Below are 24,854 nucleotides of genomic sequence, written 5' to 3' on the forward strand. Positions count from 1 at the left end.
AAGACGCTCTGAATAGTGCATCATCTACATTTGTGAAATAGGAAGAGTGCAATCTGATAAGCATTTGTGTATGTGTGTGTGTGTGTGTGTCAAGTACACTACCAGTCAAAGGTTTTGAATAACTAAGATTGTTACAGAAGTCTGTTTTGTTCACCAAGGTTGCATTAATAAGATTTTTTTAATCTAAAATCTTTAAAAAAAATGTGAAATATTATTAAAATTGAAAAGCATTGTTGTCTTTTTGAATATATGTAAAAACGTAATTTATCCCTGTGATGCGGAGCTGAATTTTCAGCATCATTGCTCCAGTTTTCAGTGTCACATGATCTTCAGAAATCATTTCAATATGCTAATTTGCTGCTCAAGAACATTTCTGATTATTATCAGTGTTGAAAACAGTTGTGCTGCTTCATATTTTTGTGGCAAGCCTTATATACTATACAGTGCATGTTAGGGTTCTTTGTTCCTAATAAGCCTGCTTGATCAATTACCCAAGAAGAAATCCAATATTATTTAGCAAAATAAGATTTTCTTATCAAAGTGATAACATTTTGTGTTGCAAAAATGAGCACATCCTCCTGAAAGTTACTAAACTGAAAAAAGTGTACAAGTTTCAGGCTATTTTTTGATCAACAGGTAAGTATATTGAACCAAAACTTTTAAAGACAAGTAATTTATTGACAATTAAAAGTGTTATATAGCCCACTGAATCATACTCTTAATAATGGCTTATTTCTTAGCATAAAAGAGGACAATGTTACAAGTGTGAAAATATAGCAGAAGTTGCACCATCATTCAAAAAGAATGGACTTGTGATAAGGCTCCTGAAAGGTCTTCCCTTTAAGTTTTCATTTAGTGATGAGTGAATTTTTGCTAGAAAAAGAGCAGGTGAAATAACATGCAAGTGTCTCAGAGCAGGCAAAAGCTACAAAAAGAGTGACACTTTATCTCACAGAGTATGACGCAGCCTGCAGAGGTGACATGCATGCTTGTTGTCACAACTAGAATTACTTACTGTAGCTAATTTAACCTCTTCCGAGGCTCATATTTACAAAACAGAGACTTCTGGGAATCCATACTCTGGTTTCAAGAGACCAAGTCAATCATTTCAGATCCAAAAGCTTCCAGAATGTTCATGTGTTGCTAGAGGAGTGGTACAGTGAAAGGTGCTTGATACCCACAGTGAATGTTCAGTGCTAGTAAAGTTTTTCTATAGGGATGAATGATTGCTGAAGGTGTGCTTTATCAACGCTGGCATGAATTCACACACTACTGTGTGATGTAATACCCTCATTCCCTGCACTATTGGGCATTTTTTCAGCATGATAATGAATATATTATGGGGAAGTCGTGGCCTAATGGTTAGAGAGTCGGACTCCCAATCGAAAGGTTGTGGGTTCGAGTCCCGGGCCGGCAGGAATTGTGGGTGGGGGGAGTGCATGTACAGTTCTCTCTCCACCCTCAATACCATGACTTAGGTGCCCTTGAGCAAGGCATTGAACCCCCAACTGCTCCCCGGGCGCCGCAGCATAAATGGCTGCCCACTGCTCCGGGTGTGTGCTCACAGTGTGTGTGTGTGTGTGTGTGTTCACTGCTCTGTGTGTGTGCACTTTGGATGGGTTAAATGCAGAGCACAAATTCCGAGTATGGGTCACCATACTTGGCTGAATGTCACGTCACTTTCACTTTCACTTTCACTTTTTTTTCACTTTCACTTTTTCACTTTCATATATTCATTCTCCCAAGGTGAAAATCCTTCAGTATTTCACTCAATCTTGATGTTCCTGAGCAACTGTGGGGATTCTGTAGAGACGAGCTGAGCAACTGAAGACATTTAAGATTTTTCTATTTCAAATAAATGCTGCTGAACTTTCTATTCATCAAATAATCCTGAAAAAATAATAATAATAATTATTCCAAAACTTTAAACAGTACTGTATAATTTCTATAGGATGGGGAACAAAAATGTCAAAGCAAATTTGTCCAAGTCTAAAAATATATAATGCACATTTGAAGCTTTGTACACAAAATAGTAGCCAGCGCAAGTGTTGCATCCAAATGCATGTAATATAGAGCAAATGCTAAAAAATGGCTTGTTCATGACAATATTAATGATCTGCAGCTAATTAAACTGTGGAGAGGGTTTGTGCATTAGTCTGCTTATGTTTATTTGAAAAGTAAATCATACATATGTTACTCAGTTTAACTTAAAAATGAACACACTTTGAAACACTTTTTTCATTGCCCAGATGATGCAAATGTTTTCATTAGATTTGATAGCAGACATAATGAAATGCATTAAGGGAGCAGGATTTTTATGTTAGCATTAGTTTTAGTCTCATTTCTCAATCGGCAGTCGATTTACCCCACTCTCCTCCCGTTTGTTAATGTTAGGATGTTAATGAGCTGTGTCAGCTGTGAATGAAACAAAACTCAACATTTTAACTAAGCTCTCTAACTATTGGGGAGAACAGGGAGAGAGAGTCATCTTGAGCTGCAGTTGCCACTGTATCTCAGCTCTCATCTTTACATCTTGTGTCTATGGTCGGTCGCCTAGCAATGCTCCACGGCGTGTTAATTGCTCTGGAAACACCTGTGGTTTCTAATTATGCAGGCACTGATGCAAATGTGGAATTCCTTTAATCAGAGCGTGAAGGAATAAGCATCTCTGTATCTGCGCATCTGCAGTCAGAGACAGACTGTGAGTGAGACTAACACAGCGCTGCAGAGACAGATGTTACAAGCACACCAAATACTTGAAAAAAAAATGCTTTGAAGATGAATTCAAACTTGACTCTATTAACTTTAATACATGTTTCTGGCCTTATAATGGATGATTCATCAAGTTACTCCAAAGAAAATATTTGATTTTATCAAAATGTATAAATGTATCATTTCTTAATCAACATCTAAAATGACTTTTTTTTCAACCACCTGACACAGTCTTGTATAAAAGACCCACTTTTCAACATCAATCAGTCAACTTTAGGTGCATGCATTGCTGATTTCTGGTTGAATACCCAGTTTCACTCATAAATACAGATGAATGTTATTGTCAGACTAGAGCTGTGTTTTCCAGATGGACCAACCAGCTGAGATTTGAGCTAAATTAAATTGCATTTATATATTTTTAATTAATCCAAAAAATACTGTAAAATATAAATTGACATTGCAAAATTCTGTAAATTCTAAATTAAATGTTGATTAAAAAAAATCATGTTTTTATATTTTAATCTAACTTAACTAATACACAACCACAAACAAAAGATACTTTACATTATTTCTTTCTGAAATATGAGTAATAAGAAGTGTTTCAAACTCTTCCTTAAAAATTCCTCTTAAAAGATGCAAATAAAAATATCAAACCATGACTTTACAAATACAGAAACATTAAGAATTAATGCTTCATTTGATGGTTTCTTCATATCAGTGAGCCGTCGAGCATGAGGTGTAAAATGAGAAAACTTTCATCTTCAAAATTCCTTTAATATCATGTGCAGCCTACTCAAAATCATCTCATTTTGCAGATGCTTTGAGCAGAGAAGCACTGAAGCGCTTGAAAGCACGGGTCGCTGTGGCAGAAAGTCTCTTGCTCAAGGACACAATGGTATTTCGGCAGAAACACAACCTCGGCACTCGCCTCCAGCTGAATCCCAGAGGGGCGAGTGATCTTGAACAGACTCGTTCATTCACACAGCAGCAGTGAACACCAGCCTTTCAGCCGTATGAGTGCATTTCAACCCCAGTGAATTACCAGTGACTCCACAGACCTGCACTGTCCACTAAATACACTCCCATTCTGATCTGCATCCTTCATCACAAACCCGAAAGGGTCGGATGTTCTGATGGTTGCTTTGGTAACCTCTGGCAGAAAGGAAGTGGAAGAGGAGAGATTATCAGGGGCCGTCCTCCGTCCTCCATCCCCAACGTCCCTCAAGTGGCTTTTGTTTGTTTGCTTGTTCTTTAAGAACCTCTTCAGAGCTGCTCAAGGACTGGAAATGACTTCGCCTTCTTCCTTATGTTACAGCAGTCGCTGGATACTGAGAGAGAGAGAGAAACGAACAAACATGAAACGTGTGATAAAGTCACATAATAAAAAAGCTTCCAGATCAGGAGTGATACAAGAAGCCAAATACATTTAAAGATCCAAACACAAACAGAGGAAATTACAGTACAAGCAAAAACTGTGCTGAGAGATTTGTAAAGCCTTGATGATATTCTTAATTGTGTCGAAATTTGAAAGAATTAAGTGTTGTTTTATAATAGCTGTATTACAAATATTTACACAAAAAAAGTGTAGAAATAATTTTCTTTTAGAAACTGCTAGTAAATTTCACAAACAACACTGAATTAAATGTGATTTTTGGAAGTAGAAAGACTGAAATAAAATGTACTCCAATAATCTTTATATGACTTTGAAAAATATTTTTTCTGCATAGATTAAACGTGAAGAGTGTCATTTCCACTGCATTATTAGCATCACAGCTGCAAATGATCATCTTGAAAATGTAGTCGCATAACGTAAATTAAGATGAATATTTGGTGCTGCATCGTGATGTACTGTACATAGTAGCTGGTCTTAACCAATTAGCATCCAGAACTACGTTTAATAGTAATGACATTGTCACATATCCTTATTCCTTTGATTAGCCAATTAAACATCAGGAAAAATAGGGTTTTTATTTAGATTTAAAATTAGATTTTTGATTGGAACAAAAATGTGCATGAAAAATATTAACTATCATAATCCTGAGAAAGCAAATGAATGAACGATTTTTTTTTATGTTGTTTGGATCTGATTTGTTAATATAAGATATTTTATTTATTTAGGCAATGTACATATTTATTGCTGTTTTATACGATTTTATGTGTTTTTTGCTGTTTAGAGTGCAAACAACCAGTGATTTCAGTCAGATACAGCAAAATATATAAATAAATGAATTGTATCTTACTGCCTATCTGACCGAGCCAAAAAGTTTCACATTCTTGTACGTACAAACAGGCTTTTTCCATGAAACATCCAGTATCACTGAATTATGTACGAAAGATCTTTAGTAAATTTTTCAACTGTGACATATCTGAAGAAAGCCTGTGCAGCGAGAGTGAATCTGAATGTCTGGCAAATAATTCATGTCAGTCAGTGTGTGTGCTTACGTAAAGAGAGGCATTAAAAGATGAAACCCTGTTCATTTCACACAGTCACACAAGCCAAAATACATCGATAGTCAACACACACACAAACACAGGGACTAATGCACAGCCTGCATGATAAATGAAAGTGGTGTATCACGTGCTGTAAACACATTTCAATGCTCAAACCAGAGCGACACAACGGCTCCGCTCCAAAACCCAGTGAGTAGCCCACATATGCTGCATTTGAAAGAAATAGTTCACCAAAAATGAACATTTCCTGAAAACACACTCACCCTCAGGCCATCCTGAGAAATGTGAGAAATGTAGCATTGCATCACTTGATCATCAATGGATCCTCTGCAGTGAATGGGTGCCGTCAGTACCAGAGTCCAACAGCTGATAAAAACATCACAATAATCACTCCTGTCAAGATTACATCTACAGCAGAGATAACATTTCCAGAATGAATTGCTTATTCAGAAAAAGAAAGAAACACTCAATTAAACGTCTAATTAAAGAAGGACTTTTTTTTACCCAAAATGCACCTGTATAGTGCATTTGAACGCTTTTTTCACAACTTGCCCATGCTAAACTCAGTTGAAATCAGTTGTGAAGTGTCTGCTGTGAGATATGAACAGAATATCAATGTGCCTCTGAGTTACAGAAACTCTTTGGTTTTAATAAAGTGAAGTATTTCTGTGCATGCTAAAATGGGATGAGAGAGAACAAGTAGAAAGACAAGAGAACAAAACATGAGCAAAAGTATTTTCAGGCAGTTCAATATTTGACGGGTCTAACATGAGCTTATTTCACCTAATCGCTTCCTAGATTGACTGAAATAGATGTTTTACTATTACCATAATGTCTGGCCCATGCACTTTACAGCTTATTCAGGCTAAAATATGACACTTTTAACAGGAACATTGACATCGGTTTTATGTTTTTATGTTAAATACTTTTTTTTTGTAGACAAACACATTTACAATATTCATTATGAATATTTAATCACATATTTTATACAATATATTCAATATTTTATCCGTTCAAAATTTTGGTGTCTGTTTCTTTCTATGATTTCCAAAGAAATATATTTATTAAAATTAAAAAATTAAAATATAAAAAATATTGATTTATTATGAATTATTGAAATATTATTACAATTTAAATGACTGTTTTCTAAGTGAAAATATTGTAAAATGAAATTCATTCTTGTGATGCGCAGCTGAATCTTCAGCATCATTAGAAATCATACTAATATGCTGATTTGGTGCTTATGATCAATGTTGAAAACAGTTATGCTAACAAATATTCTTGTGGAAACTGTGATATATTTCTTTCCAGGATTCTTTGATGAATGTAACGCTCAAAAGAACAGCATTTAATTTAACAATATTAAAGTCTGTATTGTCATTTTATTCAATGTAATGCACTTTTGTAATAAATAAATACATTTTGCCATCTCATTAAATAATAAACACCAGACTGACTACCAACGAGAAGCAAATCATGATTCATGGCTGTCATAAAGGCTACTGGCCATTTTTAAATTGCTCCAACTTCTGTACCTGTTTAGGAAATAAATCAAGAACGCCAGAGCTGAAGGAACTGACTAATGTTGAAGAGCCGGTGAAAAGAGACAGAAAGCCAGCTCATGTTTGTTCACCGTGTCGCTTGAGTGGCCTGATCGGTGTGTTCGAGTCTGACCATAGATTAGTGATTATATGAGCCAGGATCAATAGGACAAGGACGATTATCCTCTGCATATTTGTCTCACTGGCAGGTCTGCCCACCGCATTTCCATAAAATCCATCAGAAACACACACCTAGTTTGGAATGTTAATTGGACGACTCTATAATGCAGCAAATCGATTCAAATCGATCTGTTCCCACATATACAACGTATTCAGACTTAGCAGCAGCAGAATCTATAATGGAGAATTGTAGGAGAGATAATACAGTGTTATTAAATTATGGACAGTAAATGTGCGGAAATGATAGTGTTGTGAAAAACGTAAATCAGTTGTATGAAAAGGCTTCTCTTTTATCAGTATATGTGAGCAAACTGATAGTGGAGCTTCATTAGAACACCACTGACTGATAAGGGTGATATAATTTCATATATTAATACATTGCTAAAACAAATGCCTAAATTAGCCTAAGATGGTTTGCTAGTTTTTGCCGGTTTAAGTCTCATTTTTCCAAGCTGAAAAGTGTACGAAACCCCTCTAAAACTGATGATACCAGCAAATTAAAAAAAAGAAAAAAAAGACCAGTTGTTTTTCTGATCATACTGTGCAGGACAACTGGTCCTTGTTTTTAATAGCCGCAACACAAGCCAGGCAGCAGCAGACAGTTTTATGATGTCATTCTGGCTTTGGGCCTCCAGACACACAATAAAAAGCACTCAGATGGATCCATAGCAAACTCAAAGGTCCGCAGACATCCGAGCCTCGAGCAGAAGACTTTCCCGAGTTAAACCTGAGAAGCATGTGTGTTTATTAAACTGCCTTGAAGTACAAGAGCGTGAAGATCTGCTCCAGTGCAGAAGAAATATTTACTGCATCTATTAAACATTAAGTTTCTCCTTGAATTTTGTGGGATGAGTGTTTGCTTTAAGCTATTAATCACTGCAACAGATCCAGAACATTTTTCTAAATAAACACAATCCCTTTAAATGCCACAAAAATAAAAGCAACATAAATAATGCTGAAAACAGAATCACACTATAAATAAACCTCTATGTCAAACAAAACACCTAAAATTATTGCTCTGCTCCAAAACCTAGTTAGCTGCCTTTTAGGATGTGAATGCAGGCATCTTAATCATTGATTCTTCCCATTTTGTCACCTATACTGATGCCAATGTTAATGCTGCCAATACAGAGCATAACAAATCACTCATGTATGAGGTTACATTCCAGTTACACCAACGGTTCAGCCAAAAATGAAAATTTGCTGAAACTGTAAGCATACCCTCATGCCATCCAAGATCCAAGAGAAGTTTGTTTCTTCATCAGATTTAGAGAAATGTGGCATTATATCATTAGCTCACCAATAGATCCTCTGCAGTGAATGGGTGCATAAGAATAAATCAATCAATCAATGTTAAATTTTAGTGAGAACAGAGTTGTACAGATTTTTCGAGACTTGTATTGAAGTATAAAAAGTGAATTTGGGTCTTTAAGTCATTTATTGAGTCAGATGGCAAAAATCAGCCCAGTTCACCTAAATTCACCCCAGAATTACATAATTTAGCCTTTTTTGGTAAATCTGTATTTGTACACAGACGTGGTTTATGGGAACGCTGCGGATGAGGTTCAATGGAGGATGTTCCCCTCCAATCAGAGCCGGCTGTGATAGACCGCACCACAGAGACCAAACACAATCCCAGTGAAATATGGATTCAATTTAGCCTTCGCCCCTCCTGTATGAATATATATATATCAGTTATATTAAAATCAGAACAACACAAAGTGATTCACAGAAAACAGCAAAATAATTTCAATAAAGGAGAATCAAGCAATCTGTTGGTAACACAACGTTTATACGAGTCGTCATCTGAGACCGTTAGCGTCCAGCTTTGGACTAAGCTCTGCTTTTGCTTTCTTGTCGATCAAAAGTGAAGGCAATACATTACTCGCTGGCATCCCCAATCTGCCGTGGCAGGACATCTGTTATTGATTTCCTGACCAGAGATGTTATTTCAGCACATAAATGACACTGGGTTTGTTCTCCATGTTTATTTCACCGCTGGCTTTGTAAATTGCTTAAGCAAATGCAATCATCTTTTCTCGCAAGGTGACGTTTTCATCACCTGTGATGCGACACATATACCGAACACACTTAAAATGAGGCACAAAAGATTGCTTAGGATGAACAGAAATGGATGTCAGGCACAAGATTCGGTCAACATTTGAGCCTGTAGGATCTTAAAAGAGTTACATAAGAGTTGTCTATAAATGATATGAGCGGTTTAATTCCTCTGAAAGAGCATCAAATAAAATAATCCAAACAAAATAAATACTGTGCAATCACCGTAATCGGAACAAGAAAACGGGATTGCTCTGACTGACTGAAATCAAAGCTGCCCTGTGTTATTTTAGTATGACTAGTATCATATTTATAATGTATTTATTTTTCACTTTTTTTTCATTTAGTTGAAGGTTTAGTAATTTAAAATGTTTAGTCATTTTTGTAATTTATTTTTAAACATATAATACATCTTTAAGTTTTTTTTTTATTTTTGTACATCAATTTAAACTAAATGAAAATGATAAATGTTGCTGAAATAAAATATGTTTTTAAGTTTTTGAATTTTATATAATTTATATTTTCCCTTTTTAGTTGAAGTTTTAGTAATCTAGTTGTTTATTAATTGTTTTTTCATTATTATTGATTATCTTATTTTTAAACATGCAGTGTTATTTCAGTTTTAGTTATTTTACATCAAGTTAAGTTAAATGAAAAGGAAAAATGTTGCCTTGTTTTTTTGTGTGTGTAATATTTCAATATATTGTTTCATGTAATAAACTGAAAGCTTAAAACTGTTAGCTTTTTTTTTTCAATAACCATAATAAAAATAACTCAACATTTGTTTACATTATAAAATTGCAGTATTACATTGAAAGTTACATTATAGTATATTTAATTGCTTCATTCAATTAAACAAACCATATTCTTTGTTTATAATTTCCTTTTATCCAGAATTAAATAAAAAAAAAAAATTCTAGATTCTATACTCCCTATTTCTATTGTTAACTTCTTAAAAACAAGACATGCAGTTTGTTTCACTGGACTATCCAAGGAGCAAAACACATTAGTTCTCACTCAGATGCATTGGACACATTTGGGATTTACAGTTAAGTCATTTTCTGCTTCTGGTTTAAATAGAATTGAATTTGCTGCCGCTGTTGTATTAGGCCTCAATAATTCTGTAATTAACATGAAGGAAAAACTACTGACAGTCCAGCAGAATATTTTCCAATGCAGCATCCTCTAATAAACAACAAAGTCATTTGTCTCATGGAAACATATTCTGTTAAATGAATGCAGCCTCACTGCTCAATGAAGTTTAAAATATAACTTTGTGTCTATTTCAGTTCTGACAGCAGTGTGACTAAAGTGATACTAAGTTAAAAAAAGGAAAAAGAACATATATTTTGAAGAAAAACTAAGCTACTTAACTGAAGCTCAGCCTGGAGACTGACTGAATTTGATCATGAAATGCCTGAATATGACCTTTCCTTTCAAAGGGAATCTTCAGCTGGATTAATCAGGTTAGATGCTGATAGCGTACCGTGGGAAACTGACTCAGTCGGGTATTAATGTCATGACATGTCTGATGCCGTGGGACATTTCTGGGACTGTTTATCTATTTCTCTATGGTTTCACGTTCTTCAGTTCCCAGTGGCCATCTCAAACACACATTTACATAAACGCACACGGATCGTTCCTGCAAACACAACTTACCACACAAACAAGTTAGATTGCAACAATTTTAAAGAAAAGGAATGGTTTACCCAAAAATGAAAATGCACTCACTCTCAGGCCAACCAAGATTTAGATAAGTTTGTTTCTTCATCAGATTTGGGTGAATTCAGCATTACATCACTTGCTCACCAATGGATCCCACTCCACTCCAGTCCATCAGTTGATGTCTTGTGAAGCCAAAAAATGAGTGTTTTTAAGAAACAAACCCATAATTAAGAATGTTTTTGGCCAAAATATGTGTCTATAATAATCCATTAAAAAAAGTTCATCCTCTAGTGTCCTCTTACATCAAAATCCACCAACATATTAGTTTAGATGTGTTCGGGATTGTTTTCACTTACAAAAGGGGCTTGATCTGTGCACATTTTATTTCTGATTGAGACCAAACGACTTCACTGGAGAAACCAATATTACAGATAGAGGACCCGCATTTTAGCTGGAAGCAGTGAAGTTAAAACACCTTTTAATGATAAATTTGTTTCTTACAAAAGTAGATTTTGGTCTTCTCAAGACATTAACTGATGGACTGGAGTGCTGTGGATTACTTGTCGATTATTGTGATGTTTGTATCACCTGTTTGGACTCTTTTTCTGATGGCACCCATTCACTGCAGAGCATCCATTGGTTAACAAATGATATAATGCCACATTTCTCCAAATCTGACAAAGAATCAAACTCATATACATCTCGGATGCCTTGAGAGCGGGGAAAATTTCATTACATTTTCATTTTGGTGTGATTCATTAAAAAGAAATGTAAAAGTATTTTAAAGAAAAGTTCCTTTGAAATGAAAATCAAAAACACATTCTTTGCAGAATCCAAAATGTTCTGGATGAATTGACATGAAGGATTCACTTAAACACCAAACCCCGATCCAGTGTGATTTTCACAATCTGCCATTTTTAGATGATGAATGCTGCATGTTTAAGACCAATGACTTCATGCCAAACATCAGAATTACACAATAAACCAGTTCACTGAGACTAGAGCAGTAATTCTGACTGGATGTGCTGTGAAAGTGACCTTGAACATACTAACATGCTCTCCAGCATATCTCCTCCCTCAGCTCATAGAAGATGCTCTATTGATAATGCATGCATGATAATGCATAAAAACCTTTTTAGTAAAGTGAAAGCTGGCAGGCTTTATGATGCAAACAAGCCCGCCAGTTTTCACAATCACTGTCGTTGAGATTCAGCTCAACGTTGTACTAAAAAGCTGAATGGAAGACGTAGCTTTTCAACAAGCAATGAGTTAATGACCTCACCTAAGACTCCACTTTCTCCCTTTCCAAACTTGTTTTGCAGTGGTTGACCTGCGTTAACATCACACGAACAGAGCGGAGGGCCTTACTGGATGACGTTATCCTGACAAAACAAACTTGAAATCTGCGAGATGTCAACGATGCACTGGATTAATTAGCACCAAACAAGAGGCACTTTACAAATACACTGAGTTTATTCAGAAGTCAGTAGTGGATTTAGAGCAGTCCATGTTATCAGTATGCATGTATGTATGTGGTTTATATGCTTGATTGGTACAATGACTTTTAGTTGTTTGCACTCCAGTTGACTTGAGAACGAACAACTAGACAAATAAAAAATAAAATTAAAAAAGATACATGTAACAATACCTTTACACTCCCTCTTATTAGAAAACCAAGCCCTTTTTGGATAAAAATGCCAATTTTTATAAACTTCAAATACAAAAAAGGATAAAAAAATAGAAAAAATAATAAAATAAAACAATAAAATAAAATCATATATACAAATACCTCTGTACATAAATGTGTATACAGAGGATAAAAATATCATGCAAAAATTAGAGAAAGAGGAAACTTTGATTGTGGTTTGAATTGGTCACGCGTCTCAATGATAATGTGCATACAAAGCGAGAAAAAACCTAAAGAGAGAAAACCCTCGATTCATCTCAAGTGGAGTCATGCACCATCTGCCAAAAACTCCCAGAATTTTCCTGACTCCAGCTACACTGCATCTATACTTGCTGTCGTCTGACGCCTGGAGTGATGTGGAATAGAGCTTGTATTGTCACTGGGGTGCATGCTTCGAGCGCTGATCCAGCAGTGGACGATCATCAGCCGTTATGAGCGGAGTGAGGTGAGGTATTCATCATGTCATACTGTCAGGGATGTCGACGGAAAATCGTTGGAAGAGGACCAATGCGGATGTCTCCGTTTTGACGATCCCTCTGCTGGCTTACTGGACGATTCCCGAGTCGATGGAGGTCTGCTTGCGAGTGGTCTTTGGAGGGGGAGGAGGAGGGGTCTTCATGGGTAGTGGAGGCGGAAGGTGCTGGAAAAATGAGGAGAAGAGAGATGGAGTTTTTAAAACACTTGCGTGAAGCATTAATTCGAGTCACTGGAGAGATCAGATGGTGTAGCTTGTCCTTTTTTTGTTATATTTGTAAAACAAATATTGTACTAACAGAGTTATAGAGACGGAGTAAATAAAACAAAATAAAGTCTCTGTGATATATGAAAGCAACAAGAAACAAATGAATGACAAATAAATAATCAGTCAAATCTCTAAGCTTAAATAACTATGAGCAATTATAGTAAAGTGATCGTAATTGAATCAATAAAGTAAATAAAATACTAATAAAAAGAAGAAAAAAACTTTTCAGAAGTTTGGGTTCAGGATATTTTTTTTTTTTTTTTATTAATATTTTAATTCAGCCAGGATGCACTGAATTGATCAACAGTAAAAACATATATAGTGGTATAAATGCTGTTCATGGTTCACCACAAAAAAAAATACTAAAGAAATGACTTTTGCACCAAATCAACTTATTAAAATAATTTCTGAATGATTCCTGAAAATTCAACTTTGTATCAAAGGAATAAACTATATTTTAAAGAATATTCAATTATTTAAAGTTGAACTAATATTCACAATATTACAGAATTTACAGTATTTTTTATCAAGTAAATGCAGACTTGAGCATAAGAGGCTTCTTTCGACCCCAACCCTTTGAAGATTAAGTGCATCATAAAATAATATTTTATATCCTGCCGTCATACAGCAAAGAACTTCAAGCCGTTTCAACCTTTAACACTGTAATGTGCCCTAACTTCCAGCAGCTGCAGAGAAGTTCAGGTTATGGGTTAATTAAACAGTGTCTGAGATTATTTAAAGTAAAATCCTGCAGAGAGAACGAGACACAAGGGCACAGTCACACTTCTGCTGTGTGTAAATCACGGCGCTCGGTGTGCAGCGATGAGAAGAGTCTACACTGACATCACTGAATATAACCATACACTGATCATCCTCAGAGCTGAACAACAGGAAGAGACTGCTTCATGGATTTGTAACCACTAATGATCATGTAAAAATAATGGAAATGAAGATCACTGATAGAGCGTTTTACCCGCTGGTGTGGCAGTGGAGGAGGGGGCGTGGTCGGACTGGCCAGGTCTGAGTTGTCCATCAAGTTTCCATAGTCGCCCATGCTGCTCTTGACAGGAAGTGGGGGCGGAGTCTCACCCTTATCTCCATAACCCGTCCCATTCAGCTCTAGATCTGCATTGAAACAAGACAAGAGATCAACATGATGATGCATTCCATTTTCACCTGTGCGTAAAACTCAATGTAAATCAGTTGTTTTAGGAGGCCTGTGCAGTGATTCCAGCACAGATGACGACATCATCAGCAAACGGCTCATTATTTGAGGATGCGGTTTAAGGTGGGAGAACGTTTGGTTTTATTTAGATTCACCGGCTGTTACAGGAGAGACACAAATGATACATTCAAAAACATGATCATGAATACAAGATCATCAAAACAAACATAAAAGGCGAGATGGAGGACAATTCTACAAAGATTCTTTAAACTGTACATTTTTCCGGATAAATAAATCCTTAAAAGTCTGTCCTGATAAAAATCGATTACAGATTAGTTGATATAGTGGGGGAAAGAAATTACCACAACTCGTTCATTTCAATGAGAAATTAAGAAAAAATGGTTATTTATAGAAAGAAAAACACTGTATAGGGTTTGAATGCTTTTAACCCCTCAGATAAAGCCAGAAACGAATATTCTTTTAAAAGCTAATATTAAAATAATTAGTATGCAAATGACTCTACTACTACTGCATGCTCTATCGTTCAAATGTTTTGGGGTTGGAAAGATGTTTTCTAAAGAAATTAATACTTTTATTCAGCAAGGACGCATTAAACTGATTAAAAGTGACAACAAACATATTTACAGTATAATGTTACAAATTGTTTATATATATATATATATATATATATATAAATACTGTTTGAGTTTTCTATACACAAAGGACAAATTCAGCATTGGATCACAGGAATAAACTACATTTTAAAATGTATACAAATAGAAAACAGCTCTTTTGAACTGCAACATTTCACAATATTCCTGTTTTCACTTTGTTTTTAATTAATTTAGTTGATGAACTTAATATATATATATATATATATATATAAATATATATATATATATATATATATATATATATATATATATATATATATATATATATATATATATATATATATATATATATATATATTTGACCCCAAACTTTTAAACGATCATATAAATCAGACTGAAGGATTGGGATAATTATCAACAGCTCTATTTGTTCCAACAGCTAAAATATGATGAATTATGTTGATAAAGCAACACCAGAGGACAATATGTGATGCCAAATCAAGTTCTGCTGCATTTCAGCAGATCAAAGCGAGTTTTCTTTTATTTAATATTATTTAAAATATGCAGACTGCTGTAGGCACGCAGGTGTTCAGATGTGTGATTAGATATCTCCATGCTGAATTTCTCCAATTTACAGCCGCCTTTTAGCTTCATTCATTCAAATGATGCCAGAAGTGGTTAAAATAGCCTTTATGTGAATTGATGTAACTATTATAAAGTCTTCTCCTGCAGGTGGGCGGTGCTTCCTCTTAGTTTGCTTTAGTAAAACTGGCTAAATTTCATTATGTTTTGAAATAAAACTGCAGGACAATCTGTCAGATCAGGGTGAAGTATGACATACTGGATCCAGACAGTAAGCTGAAGTGCAGTTTGGCCCGGGGCGTGATGGGAGGTGGGACGCCGGGCACAGACGGGTTGGCAGGAGCTGCTGGAGACACCGAGAGCCTTTTCTCACACAGTAAGTTGATCACCTGACTCTTGGGCCTCTGGGGCCTCAACGGACTGATCTGGAGAGAGGAAAACATGACAGATTTACACTTTCATGGTAAAGGTTTCCATTAATGAAGACTAAACAGGACGACGTTAAAAATGTGGCCATGAAAATGCATGGATATAATGGTAACGGGGAGAAAAATAAGTAAGAGTAAAGAACAGCCATTCAAAGAGTTCAAGTCCACTTCCATGAGCATACAGGTTTATCTAATGCATAATTCAGCATGCTTATGAAATTTTAATTTTAGATTTGCAAATCATTTGAGTGAAGTAACATTTAGGCTACTGTTATAAATGCTGAATCGTGCATTAAAATGTTTTTAAAAATGTGAAACTTTTATGAACACTTCTGCAGTGTAAACTGCAACTCAGAATCATCACATAAATTGTGATAAATATTTAAAAATATATATTTTTAACAGGAAGATATTTTGGCATCAGATTAAAAAAACAACAACAACAACTACTGAAACGCAATAATAAAACGAATAAATCATAGTAAATTAAAATATATAAAATGAATAAAAATAATTGATTAAGAACATAACGATATTAGAATTTTTACTATGTCAGAAATATACGTTGTATATATTTTTTGCTAAACATTTCTATTTTGTTTTCTCAAACAGATTGTATTGTTAATGCTTTTTTTTCATTTGCAGTAAAAAATAAAATAAATACAAATATTATAAAATCATACACACACACTTTTATATAAACATTTATATTCTTTGGACATTAACAATAAAAAAGAGAAATCATTAAAGATGTAAAAACTGACCCAGACGGTCAGCGTGACAGATTAATCGAGCAGTAAATCAGATTGTTAGCTCTTGCTTTAGTGTCTGACTCTGAATCGCAGAAGTCAGCGGCCTATAGAAAGGTTAAAGGCAATTATGATGATTTATAAAAGACAAACTATGCAGAAGGTCCAGGGCTGAGTAATTATGTGCGCTAGTTTTTCTTGATTCAGAAATGCGAGGTTGTCACATTAGTCGTTGAAGTCAGAGAGGCTCTGAATGGGTCAGTTTAGTCTTATTATGTGCTGATTGTTCTAGAGCTGCTCGAGCGCATTTGGGATTCATATTCAACGAGCTTGAAGAGACTCGCAAGAGCAGATTCAGAAACGTGCCTCATTTCACACACAGCCCAAAAACAGAAACAAAAAGATGAAAAGAACGGCTCCAGGAACCATTCTTTAAAATGTAAGTAAACAAATGAAAGTCTTTCGGTTAACACTGTCTCCAAATGAACTAGTGATTATCACAAACCTGTCAAGAACACAGGCCAAATTACAGCAATCAGTGCCATTTTAGCATTATTTTACTATTATATTACATTTACTATTACTATTATAATATTTTGAAAAAGCTTTTGTTTTAAACGTTTAGTAAATATTCTTTTATATTCAATACTTTCTGCTTTTTTAAATATTTCTTGAAGTTTTATTTTTTAACTTTGGCACCTCAACTTGCTTTATTTTAGTTAATTGGCAATGCATTATATCTTTTTTTAGATTACTTTTTTAATTACTTTTTTTATTGTTTTTGTTCCAGTCAAAAGCACTGCATGAAAAAATATATATATTTGTTGATATTTTCTTAAAGGAGTCATGACCCACAATTTTCACTTTTCCACGAGAATCAATGTATGTTATGATTGCCTAACGATTATACACTGGCCGGGAAGCCGATATTTAAAAGTGAAGCGTTTGTTTACCTCAGGGTTTGTAAAATAGCCCACGTGCACGCGCACTCAAATACGAGATTTTGATTTCTTCCCCGTCTTGACGTCAAGACGGGGCAGGATATACCATATATGGACACCGCAGCAGGAAGCTCGCCCTTCCCCTCTCCCCCTCATATTCAGTCGAGAAAGACGCTGGAACTAGTGCACACGTGAGTTGCTCTGTGGTTGACTGCCAGAATCAACATGTAAATGTGTTTTCTCTACCAAGAACGGACCTAGCTATCAGAGACCAGTGGATTAAATTCATTTTTAATGACGCGGTTCCTTCAACCCTTCCCACTGGCTTATCGTTATGTGTTTGTGCTAAACATTGTACGCCGAAATCCTTCACAAATTTGGGGCAATATCAGGCGAAGTTGGCATCGAAGCTCGGGAAAAGCGCCATTCCAACAAAATAGCCTGCAATTGAAACGGTAAGACTGTGTTTTTATTGCTCTACTGTGTGTAACAAACAGCATCTAACTGCTAATGCGGCTATTGTATGCTATTGCGTCTGTCACTAGACAGATAAACGAAAGACTGGAGGTGAAGTAATTATTTATGTTCCATGTAAACGGACTGCAAAAACGGACTTTTGACTGCATTATAATGATTTCTTAATTCAGAATATGATCAAGATTGCGTAGGTTGATGTGTTCGGGGAATTTGCCAGTTAATAGTAACATTTAAAGCCCCTTAAATGAACGAAATGACTCGAAAAAAGATTTGTTCATTTTGATGAACGACTTTGAACAAGAGAGTCTGGCGTTGCCAGATTGGGTGTTTTTTCCGCTACATATTAAGGCCGGTTTATGGTGGGTTTTCGCCTGGAAGGCTTTATAGAAATCTGGCATCCTACTGAACGAAGTTAAACTGAGAGAGTGTGGCGTTCACAGACACCAGAATGAACGAGTTCACAGAAACGTTCATCAGGCAGTAATGCGGTACGTTCAGTTCAGTCCAAAACATGAACGAGTTCATGAATTATCGTTCAATGAACGCGTCCAGGCACAACTCTGGCGGGAGTATTAGTTTCGAGGTATGGGGAATGGCTGCTAACGCACTTTGCAAAAAACAAATGACTGAGATCATCATGAATTCGGTTATTGTTTATTTATTGCCTAACGCTTACATGAGGCCCCGTCTAGTTTGTGTGTGTGTGTGCTGACGTCTTATATTTGTGTGTGTGTGCTGTGCTCACGTCTCATATGAGTAACTTTATGTGCGTAGATAGTTCATATACATGTATGTGTGACTAGTACTTAGTATATATGCAAGCGTGTTTCATATGTGTGCGTGAATGAAGTTTGATTTAAGCCCTAAACGGCGCTGGCCGGGAAGCCGGTCGCGTTCATTCACAACTTGCGCCATGATGTCAGTTTGTAATGATATGCTAAAGCGTTACCTGCGGTGTCAACCCCACTCCTTCCTGCAACCAATCAACGTGCCCCTCATTTGCATTATTATAATGACCGTCCACGACAGCCAAAATATCGCATCAGATCTCGCGAGACAATAATGCCTACAGAGATAAGGGTCTGAGGAGCTCTGTGTTTATTTTTTTTCCACTTTTCTTTTTTAGAAGGGCCTGAAAGACTATAATACAGCAGTAGGTATCCAAGGTAATACGAGGGTATGACTCCTTTAAAGAAAAAGCCTTTTCATGAAAAAATGAAGGACTTGTGTTTTGTCCCCAGAAAAAAAAATACTGCATTTCTGTAATGAAAATAATGAGAATATCACAGATCAAAAGCAAAACACACAATTGCATCTTAAATGGAGTTTTGGAGAAAAAAATACAAATGAAATGTATTTAAAATGTAACATTTATTTTTATGCAGCTGCAAAAGCAAACCTTCTGTCATTGGTTTCTATTTATTTCTGGTTGTGATTTGGTGCTTGATGCAGTAAGTTTTCTTTCAGTGACGTGACTTGAAGTGCACAGTAAGTCTTTATTTGTGCATGGATTTGTGTGGACAGATACTCACCGTCTCTGACAGAATGACCGCCTCGCTGGGCTGCAGTGGGACCTCAGCCGTCTTCAGCTCCTTATCAAACAGCTCCTGGTGTTTGCTGTTCCTCTTCTCTTTCTTTTTCTCCTTCCTGTCTTTCTCAGGTTCGTCTCGATCCAGTTTATCCTGAGACTTACAGTGGAGCTTCTTTGGTAAGAGAGGCTCCAAGGCAAATCTATCAGATGAGAGAGAGAAGAGGAATCAGAGGAGGAGAGGAGGAAGGAGATAATCGAGCGGCGGCTGTGATTTATTGGAGAAGACTTCTGGGCTGTTTAATATCACAGAGAAGCCTCTTATGAAGTCTTGAGCAAATATTAGCACTCATTTGACATTTTGCTCCAAATGTAAACTCAAAAGCACGTTTCTGGTGTTCAGTCTTAAGTGTCATGGCAACCAACCGTATTAGCTAATTGAAAATGAAAAAAATTATATTTTTATAACGTTATTCTTAGAGATCAAGGATCAGACCTGGGACTTTTTTTCTTTTTCTGCCATCCTGGTCAGCTGAGCTGCTCATACTCATTTTTACAGGCCTCACCAAATAAATAAATAAAAGGTGAAAACATAATAATTAAAAACAATAAAATGTAATTAAAAATAAATTTAAGATTAACATAATCAAGAGTTTTCGATAAGTTTTCAACAGTTTAAGAAAAAAAGAAAGAAAACATTTTACATACTAAATATATAAAAGTTTTTCGTTTGCAATAGGATTATAAAATTACAAAATAAAAAGAGGAATTTTAATATAATGTCTGAAATACATTTTATATATTTTTCATTTAACATTTATATTTTCTTTTTCTATTAAACATTTTATGAAGAAAAAGTTTTTTAATTTGAAAAGTCATTAAAATAAGGACATAAAAACAAATTAAAAAGTGTAATTATTAAAATGCAAAAAAGGGTCAGAAACATATTTCATTATGTTTTTCGTAAAACATTTATTTATTTTTTTCCATTAAACGTGTTTAAAAGTTCTTAATTTGTAATAAATGCTGGAATATGATACACAACGATATCCAGCTGTAATGTAACCCTATGAGAGCAATAACCTAAGCTGTTAAAAAATAAACCAGTCTAACTGATGCATCAAAACACATAAATCAATTTCATATTCTTGAGAAAACGTTCCAGAGAGCTAATGATACCCAAATACCATTTAAATCAACAAAACCTGCAATAACGGTCTTTAATAAACCATAGGAAACTAAATGTTCAAGTTTGCAAAGCACAAAAGCCCATGACTGATGAGTGTAAGATGCAGCGGCACTGACTCCAAACGCTCTCATACCGGCTCCATCCTTATCTGCCGTTTCAAGTAAATTAATACCAAAGAAAGTGTATTTGTTAACACAAGTGTAAGTGAACCCAGACAGCTCCCCTCTGCACAGAAAAACTGTATCATCACTATTGGATTTCAGGTCCAAAGCTCAGAACAAACTAGTTTCTTAAAAACGCAGTGAAGCCGGATAGAAATCGTACATCATCCATGCAAACATGCTCCTGTAAAGAGAATCTCTGCATTACAGTGTGTTTCATTCATATCTGCTGACCTGGCCAATAATGAGACTCGCAGGCGGTTCTGTACAGCGGGAAGCACAGAAAAAGCCCAGCAGAATGTCTGGCTCAAGCGAATCAAAGCGCTTTAATGAGATGGATTAACTAATCAAATGAAAGCTCTTGTGAAGCGCTGCTCTTGATAGAATCGCTCTTTTCAAACATGCACTAATTAATCCTTAAGGCTGGCATCTGTGTGTCTGCCACCAAGCTGACAGGGTGAAGAGTTACGCCACCAGACCACGGGCATGTTACACATATACACACATATACATACACACAAAATAACTGTTTTCTAATTGAATATAATTTAAAATGTAATTTATTTCTGTGATGTGCAGCTGTATTTTCAGCATGATCTTCAGAAATCATTCTAATATGATGACGTACAGCTCAAGAAACATTTCTGATTATCAGTGTGGAAAACAGTTGTGCTGCTTTATATTTTTGTAGAAAGTGACTATTCAGGAATGTTTGATGAATAGAAAGACTAAAAACAGCATTTATTGGCAAAACTTTTGAAATATTATAAGTGTGTTTACTGTCAGTTTAATGTATTCTAAAACATATGTATAAACAGTAGAAAGAAAGAAGGAAAGAAAGCACTAAAGGTGAAATATCTGCAGATACATTGCTCTAGCAGTAGTCTGGATGGTGTGTGTGTGTGTTTACCCGTCTGATCCCGGTCTGGAGGGAGAGTTGTCTGATGATATGGAGGTCACAGACACGACAGACAGCGGTCTCTGAGACGAAGGCATGGTGAAGGAGCGAATCATTGACCGCGGTCGACTGCCCCGCCGCTCGTCCGACACGGAAGGCTGAAACACACCACATTTCATCAGTTCTTCAAAAAACCTGCCATTAATTACTCACCTTCATGACGTTCAAAAACTGTAAAACCCTTGGATTATTTTAACGATGTCCTTACTACGTTTCTGGACCTTGATTGTGGAAGGATCCTTGCCCTCTATGGAGGGTCAGAGAGCTCTCGGAGTTCCTCAAAAATATCTTAATTTGAGTTCTGAAGATCAGCGAAGGTCTTACAGGTTTGGAACGAAATGAGGGTGAGTAATTTATATTTTTGGGTGAACTATCCCTTTGGGAGTTCAGACCACACACACTGACTCAACAGACAGCAATATAAACAGGCCAGGTGTGAGTGTGTTTCTGCTGACTCTCATTGCTTTAATACAGCCTTTGCCTCTCTCTGTGTGAATCTGGTATATATGTGATTATGAACTGCTCATACCTTCCTTATCTTCCTCCTGTCCTTGAAACAGATATATGTAGCACAGATCCCGTCTTTCACACACTGTATAGAAAGCTTTGCTGCTAATTCTAGAGCCTTGGCAGAGCGGGCCGATCAATAACTGCCAGCTACAGCAACTCTCTCTCTCTCTCATTCGCTCGCTCTCTTTCTCTACCTGTCTGCCGTACTCTTTTGTCCCCGTCTCTCATTCCCTCCTGTCAGTGATCTCAGCATGTCTGTTCGGACCAGAGGAGAGGCATGATTCTGTACAGTGTGTTTGGGAATGTCTTTGTCACAGTTACAAACACAGCTGTGGAAACTTTCACTTTACTTTTCTTCTTTCATTTACGCACGTTAAGGTTTTACCCACACCAAATGCAGTAAAACTGAAGGAAAAAAAAGTGTGTGTGTGTGTGTATAACAACATGAAATGCCGTGAAAAAATAAGCTCTGCATTTTTATGTCTAGTATATCAAACCTGATTTCCAAAAAGCAAAGACATATTCTTATTAAAAACTAATGTAACATATCAATTATTATTCAACAGTAGCAATCGTACAATTACAAATCTGATTTATTTCTGCTACACACATGATTTTCTATGTGAATATGAATAATATTTTGTAAAGGGAAGAAGGTGAGATGTCTTAAACTGTATATGGGTCATTATACAACTGCAAAAGCATTTTAATCTAAAGGTTTTAGAAAATGAGACATCGATCATATATTAAAGTGCTGTAACTTATGCACTTTTTTTCATTTCATACAAGGTGTAATATAATAATAATAACAACAGTAAGAAGTTTTTAAAGTAAATTCAATGTAGCATTGACTGGTATCTTTTGTCAGTGAAGTTAGACCTAATAAAAAGTCTCAATAACAGCATTGATGAACTATATGATATATATGTATATATGAACTATATGATTAAGTTGGTGGCATGTGTTACAAAATATTACCAGGCTTATATGGAAGACAATTTTGATCATAATCATAATTTGATTAACAACATAATAGCACTGATTAAAAAATAATTAAAATTAAACGTATAAATATATAAAATATGTGTGCATTACATATGAAAATATATGTATTCTCTTAGGAAAATAACCATATGAAAGATTTCTATGGAAGCCTGTTTCCACCATGTAATAAAAAAAATGGAATTGTGACTTTCTAGCAAGAAAAGTCTTGATCAAGGTCTGAACTGTTAAATACTTTACTTTTTTCTCGCTCACAATTTTCTAAATCAGAAAGTCCAAACTGTGAGATATTAGCTCACAATATGGACTTTCTGATTTAGAAATTGCAATTATATATATATGGTGGAAACCATAGATTTCCTACAGTATGCATTTTCCAAAATGGTGTCATCTTTTCATATTAACTAATAATGATTACAGAAATAATTTTGAACACAAAGTTCTGTTTTACAACAAAATAGCTTTAAAAAAGCACATATTTTTAAATGCATATTTTAATGTTGTAGAGGACGAACACATTTTCTAGAGTTACTTTGAAAAAATAGCCAGACTTACAGCTCTATTAAAGCAGTAACAGCATGTAAAACTGCAATTGTACAATTCCTCATAATCATCTAACAGCTGCCACGACTTCATTCAGTACAACATTTCTATAGTGCTTTTCACAATACATACTCTAAAGCAGCTTATCTTTATAAAGCAGCATATTTAAATAATAATGCCCAGTTTGCAAATCAAAACAGCATCCCAAGATAGTGAGGAAGAAACAAACCCAACACAGACAGATGCAGACAAACATGCAACACATAAATCAGACACAGAATGTGTGTAATAGTTCATAGCGATCTGTTTGTATTGTGAGGGAAGAGTCCATCCTGAGGTCATGTGATGCATGCAAGTGATCGGTGATGAGCAACATCCATGAATGCGTGAAGGCTGATGTTATGGCGGAGTGAATAATGAAGGCGTGATGCAGCATGATTTGGAAAGTGAGTGTCTGTTGGGACTCACTAGTGTTCTGACGCCGTACTGTTTCTCCACCTTCTCTTTCAGCTGTTTGAAACACGCCTCCAGACGCTCGTGAAACGGACGAAGAGCCTCCGTCACCTTCTCACCGTGGATGCGAACTCCTTCTGCCAGGTTCGGGATCTGAATGAGATGCACACACAAACAAAAGCTAAGCAATTAAACCACAATCTTACCAAAAACTTAAGACAAAATGACTAAACATTCACACTGACAAGAATCATTATAAAAGACACACTCAACAAATGTTTATCTAAAGCCAATACCATAAAGCTCTTTCAAATTAAATTCAAATAAAAATGTACACAAATATACACATTTTTGTTACAAAACAGTATAGAAACAGTATGCTTATATTATGTGTTCATTATATAAATACATTTAAAAATGTAGTCACAGAGATAGTCTACAGTAAAATAAATTAATGGAAACATTACAACCAAAATGATAAAAAAATACCAACTGTATATTCATAAACTACCATTAAC

The 24,854-nt window shown here is 35.6% G+C and overlaps 1 protein-coding gene across 1 annotated transcript in view; it reads right to left on the reverse strand.

Moving 5' to 3' along the window:
- Positions 1-12,565: 12,565 nt before the first annotated feature.
- The window catches only part of dock1 (dedicator of cytokinesis 1), a 251,029-nt gene continuing 238,740 nt past the window's right edge, over positions 12,566-24,854 (reverse strand). Inside the window, exons 47-52 of the mRNA XM_059532816.1 lie at positions 24,352-24,489; positions 21,781-21,926; positions 19,525-19,723; positions 15,657-15,822; positions 14,010-14,161; positions 12,566-12,934 (exon numbers count right to left, since the gene is read on the reverse strand). Of these exons, the coding sequence (XP_059388799.1) occupies positions 12,839-12,934; positions 14,010-14,161; positions 15,657-15,822; positions 19,525-19,723; positions 21,781-21,926; positions 24,352-24,489 (897 nt within the window). The 3' untranslated portion in view covers positions 12,566-12,838. The remainder of the gene's footprint in view (positions 12,935-14,009; positions 14,162-15,656; positions 15,823-19,524; positions 19,724-21,780; positions 21,927-24,351; positions 24,490-24,854) is intronic.

Source organism: Carassius carassius, chromosome 40 (assembly GCF_963082965.1).
Source record: "Carassius carassius chromosome 40, fCarCar2.1, whole genome shotgun sequence".
Taxonomy (NCBI): domain Eukaryota; kingdom Metazoa; phylum Chordata; class Actinopteri; order Cypriniformes; family Cyprinidae; genus Carassius; species Carassius carassius.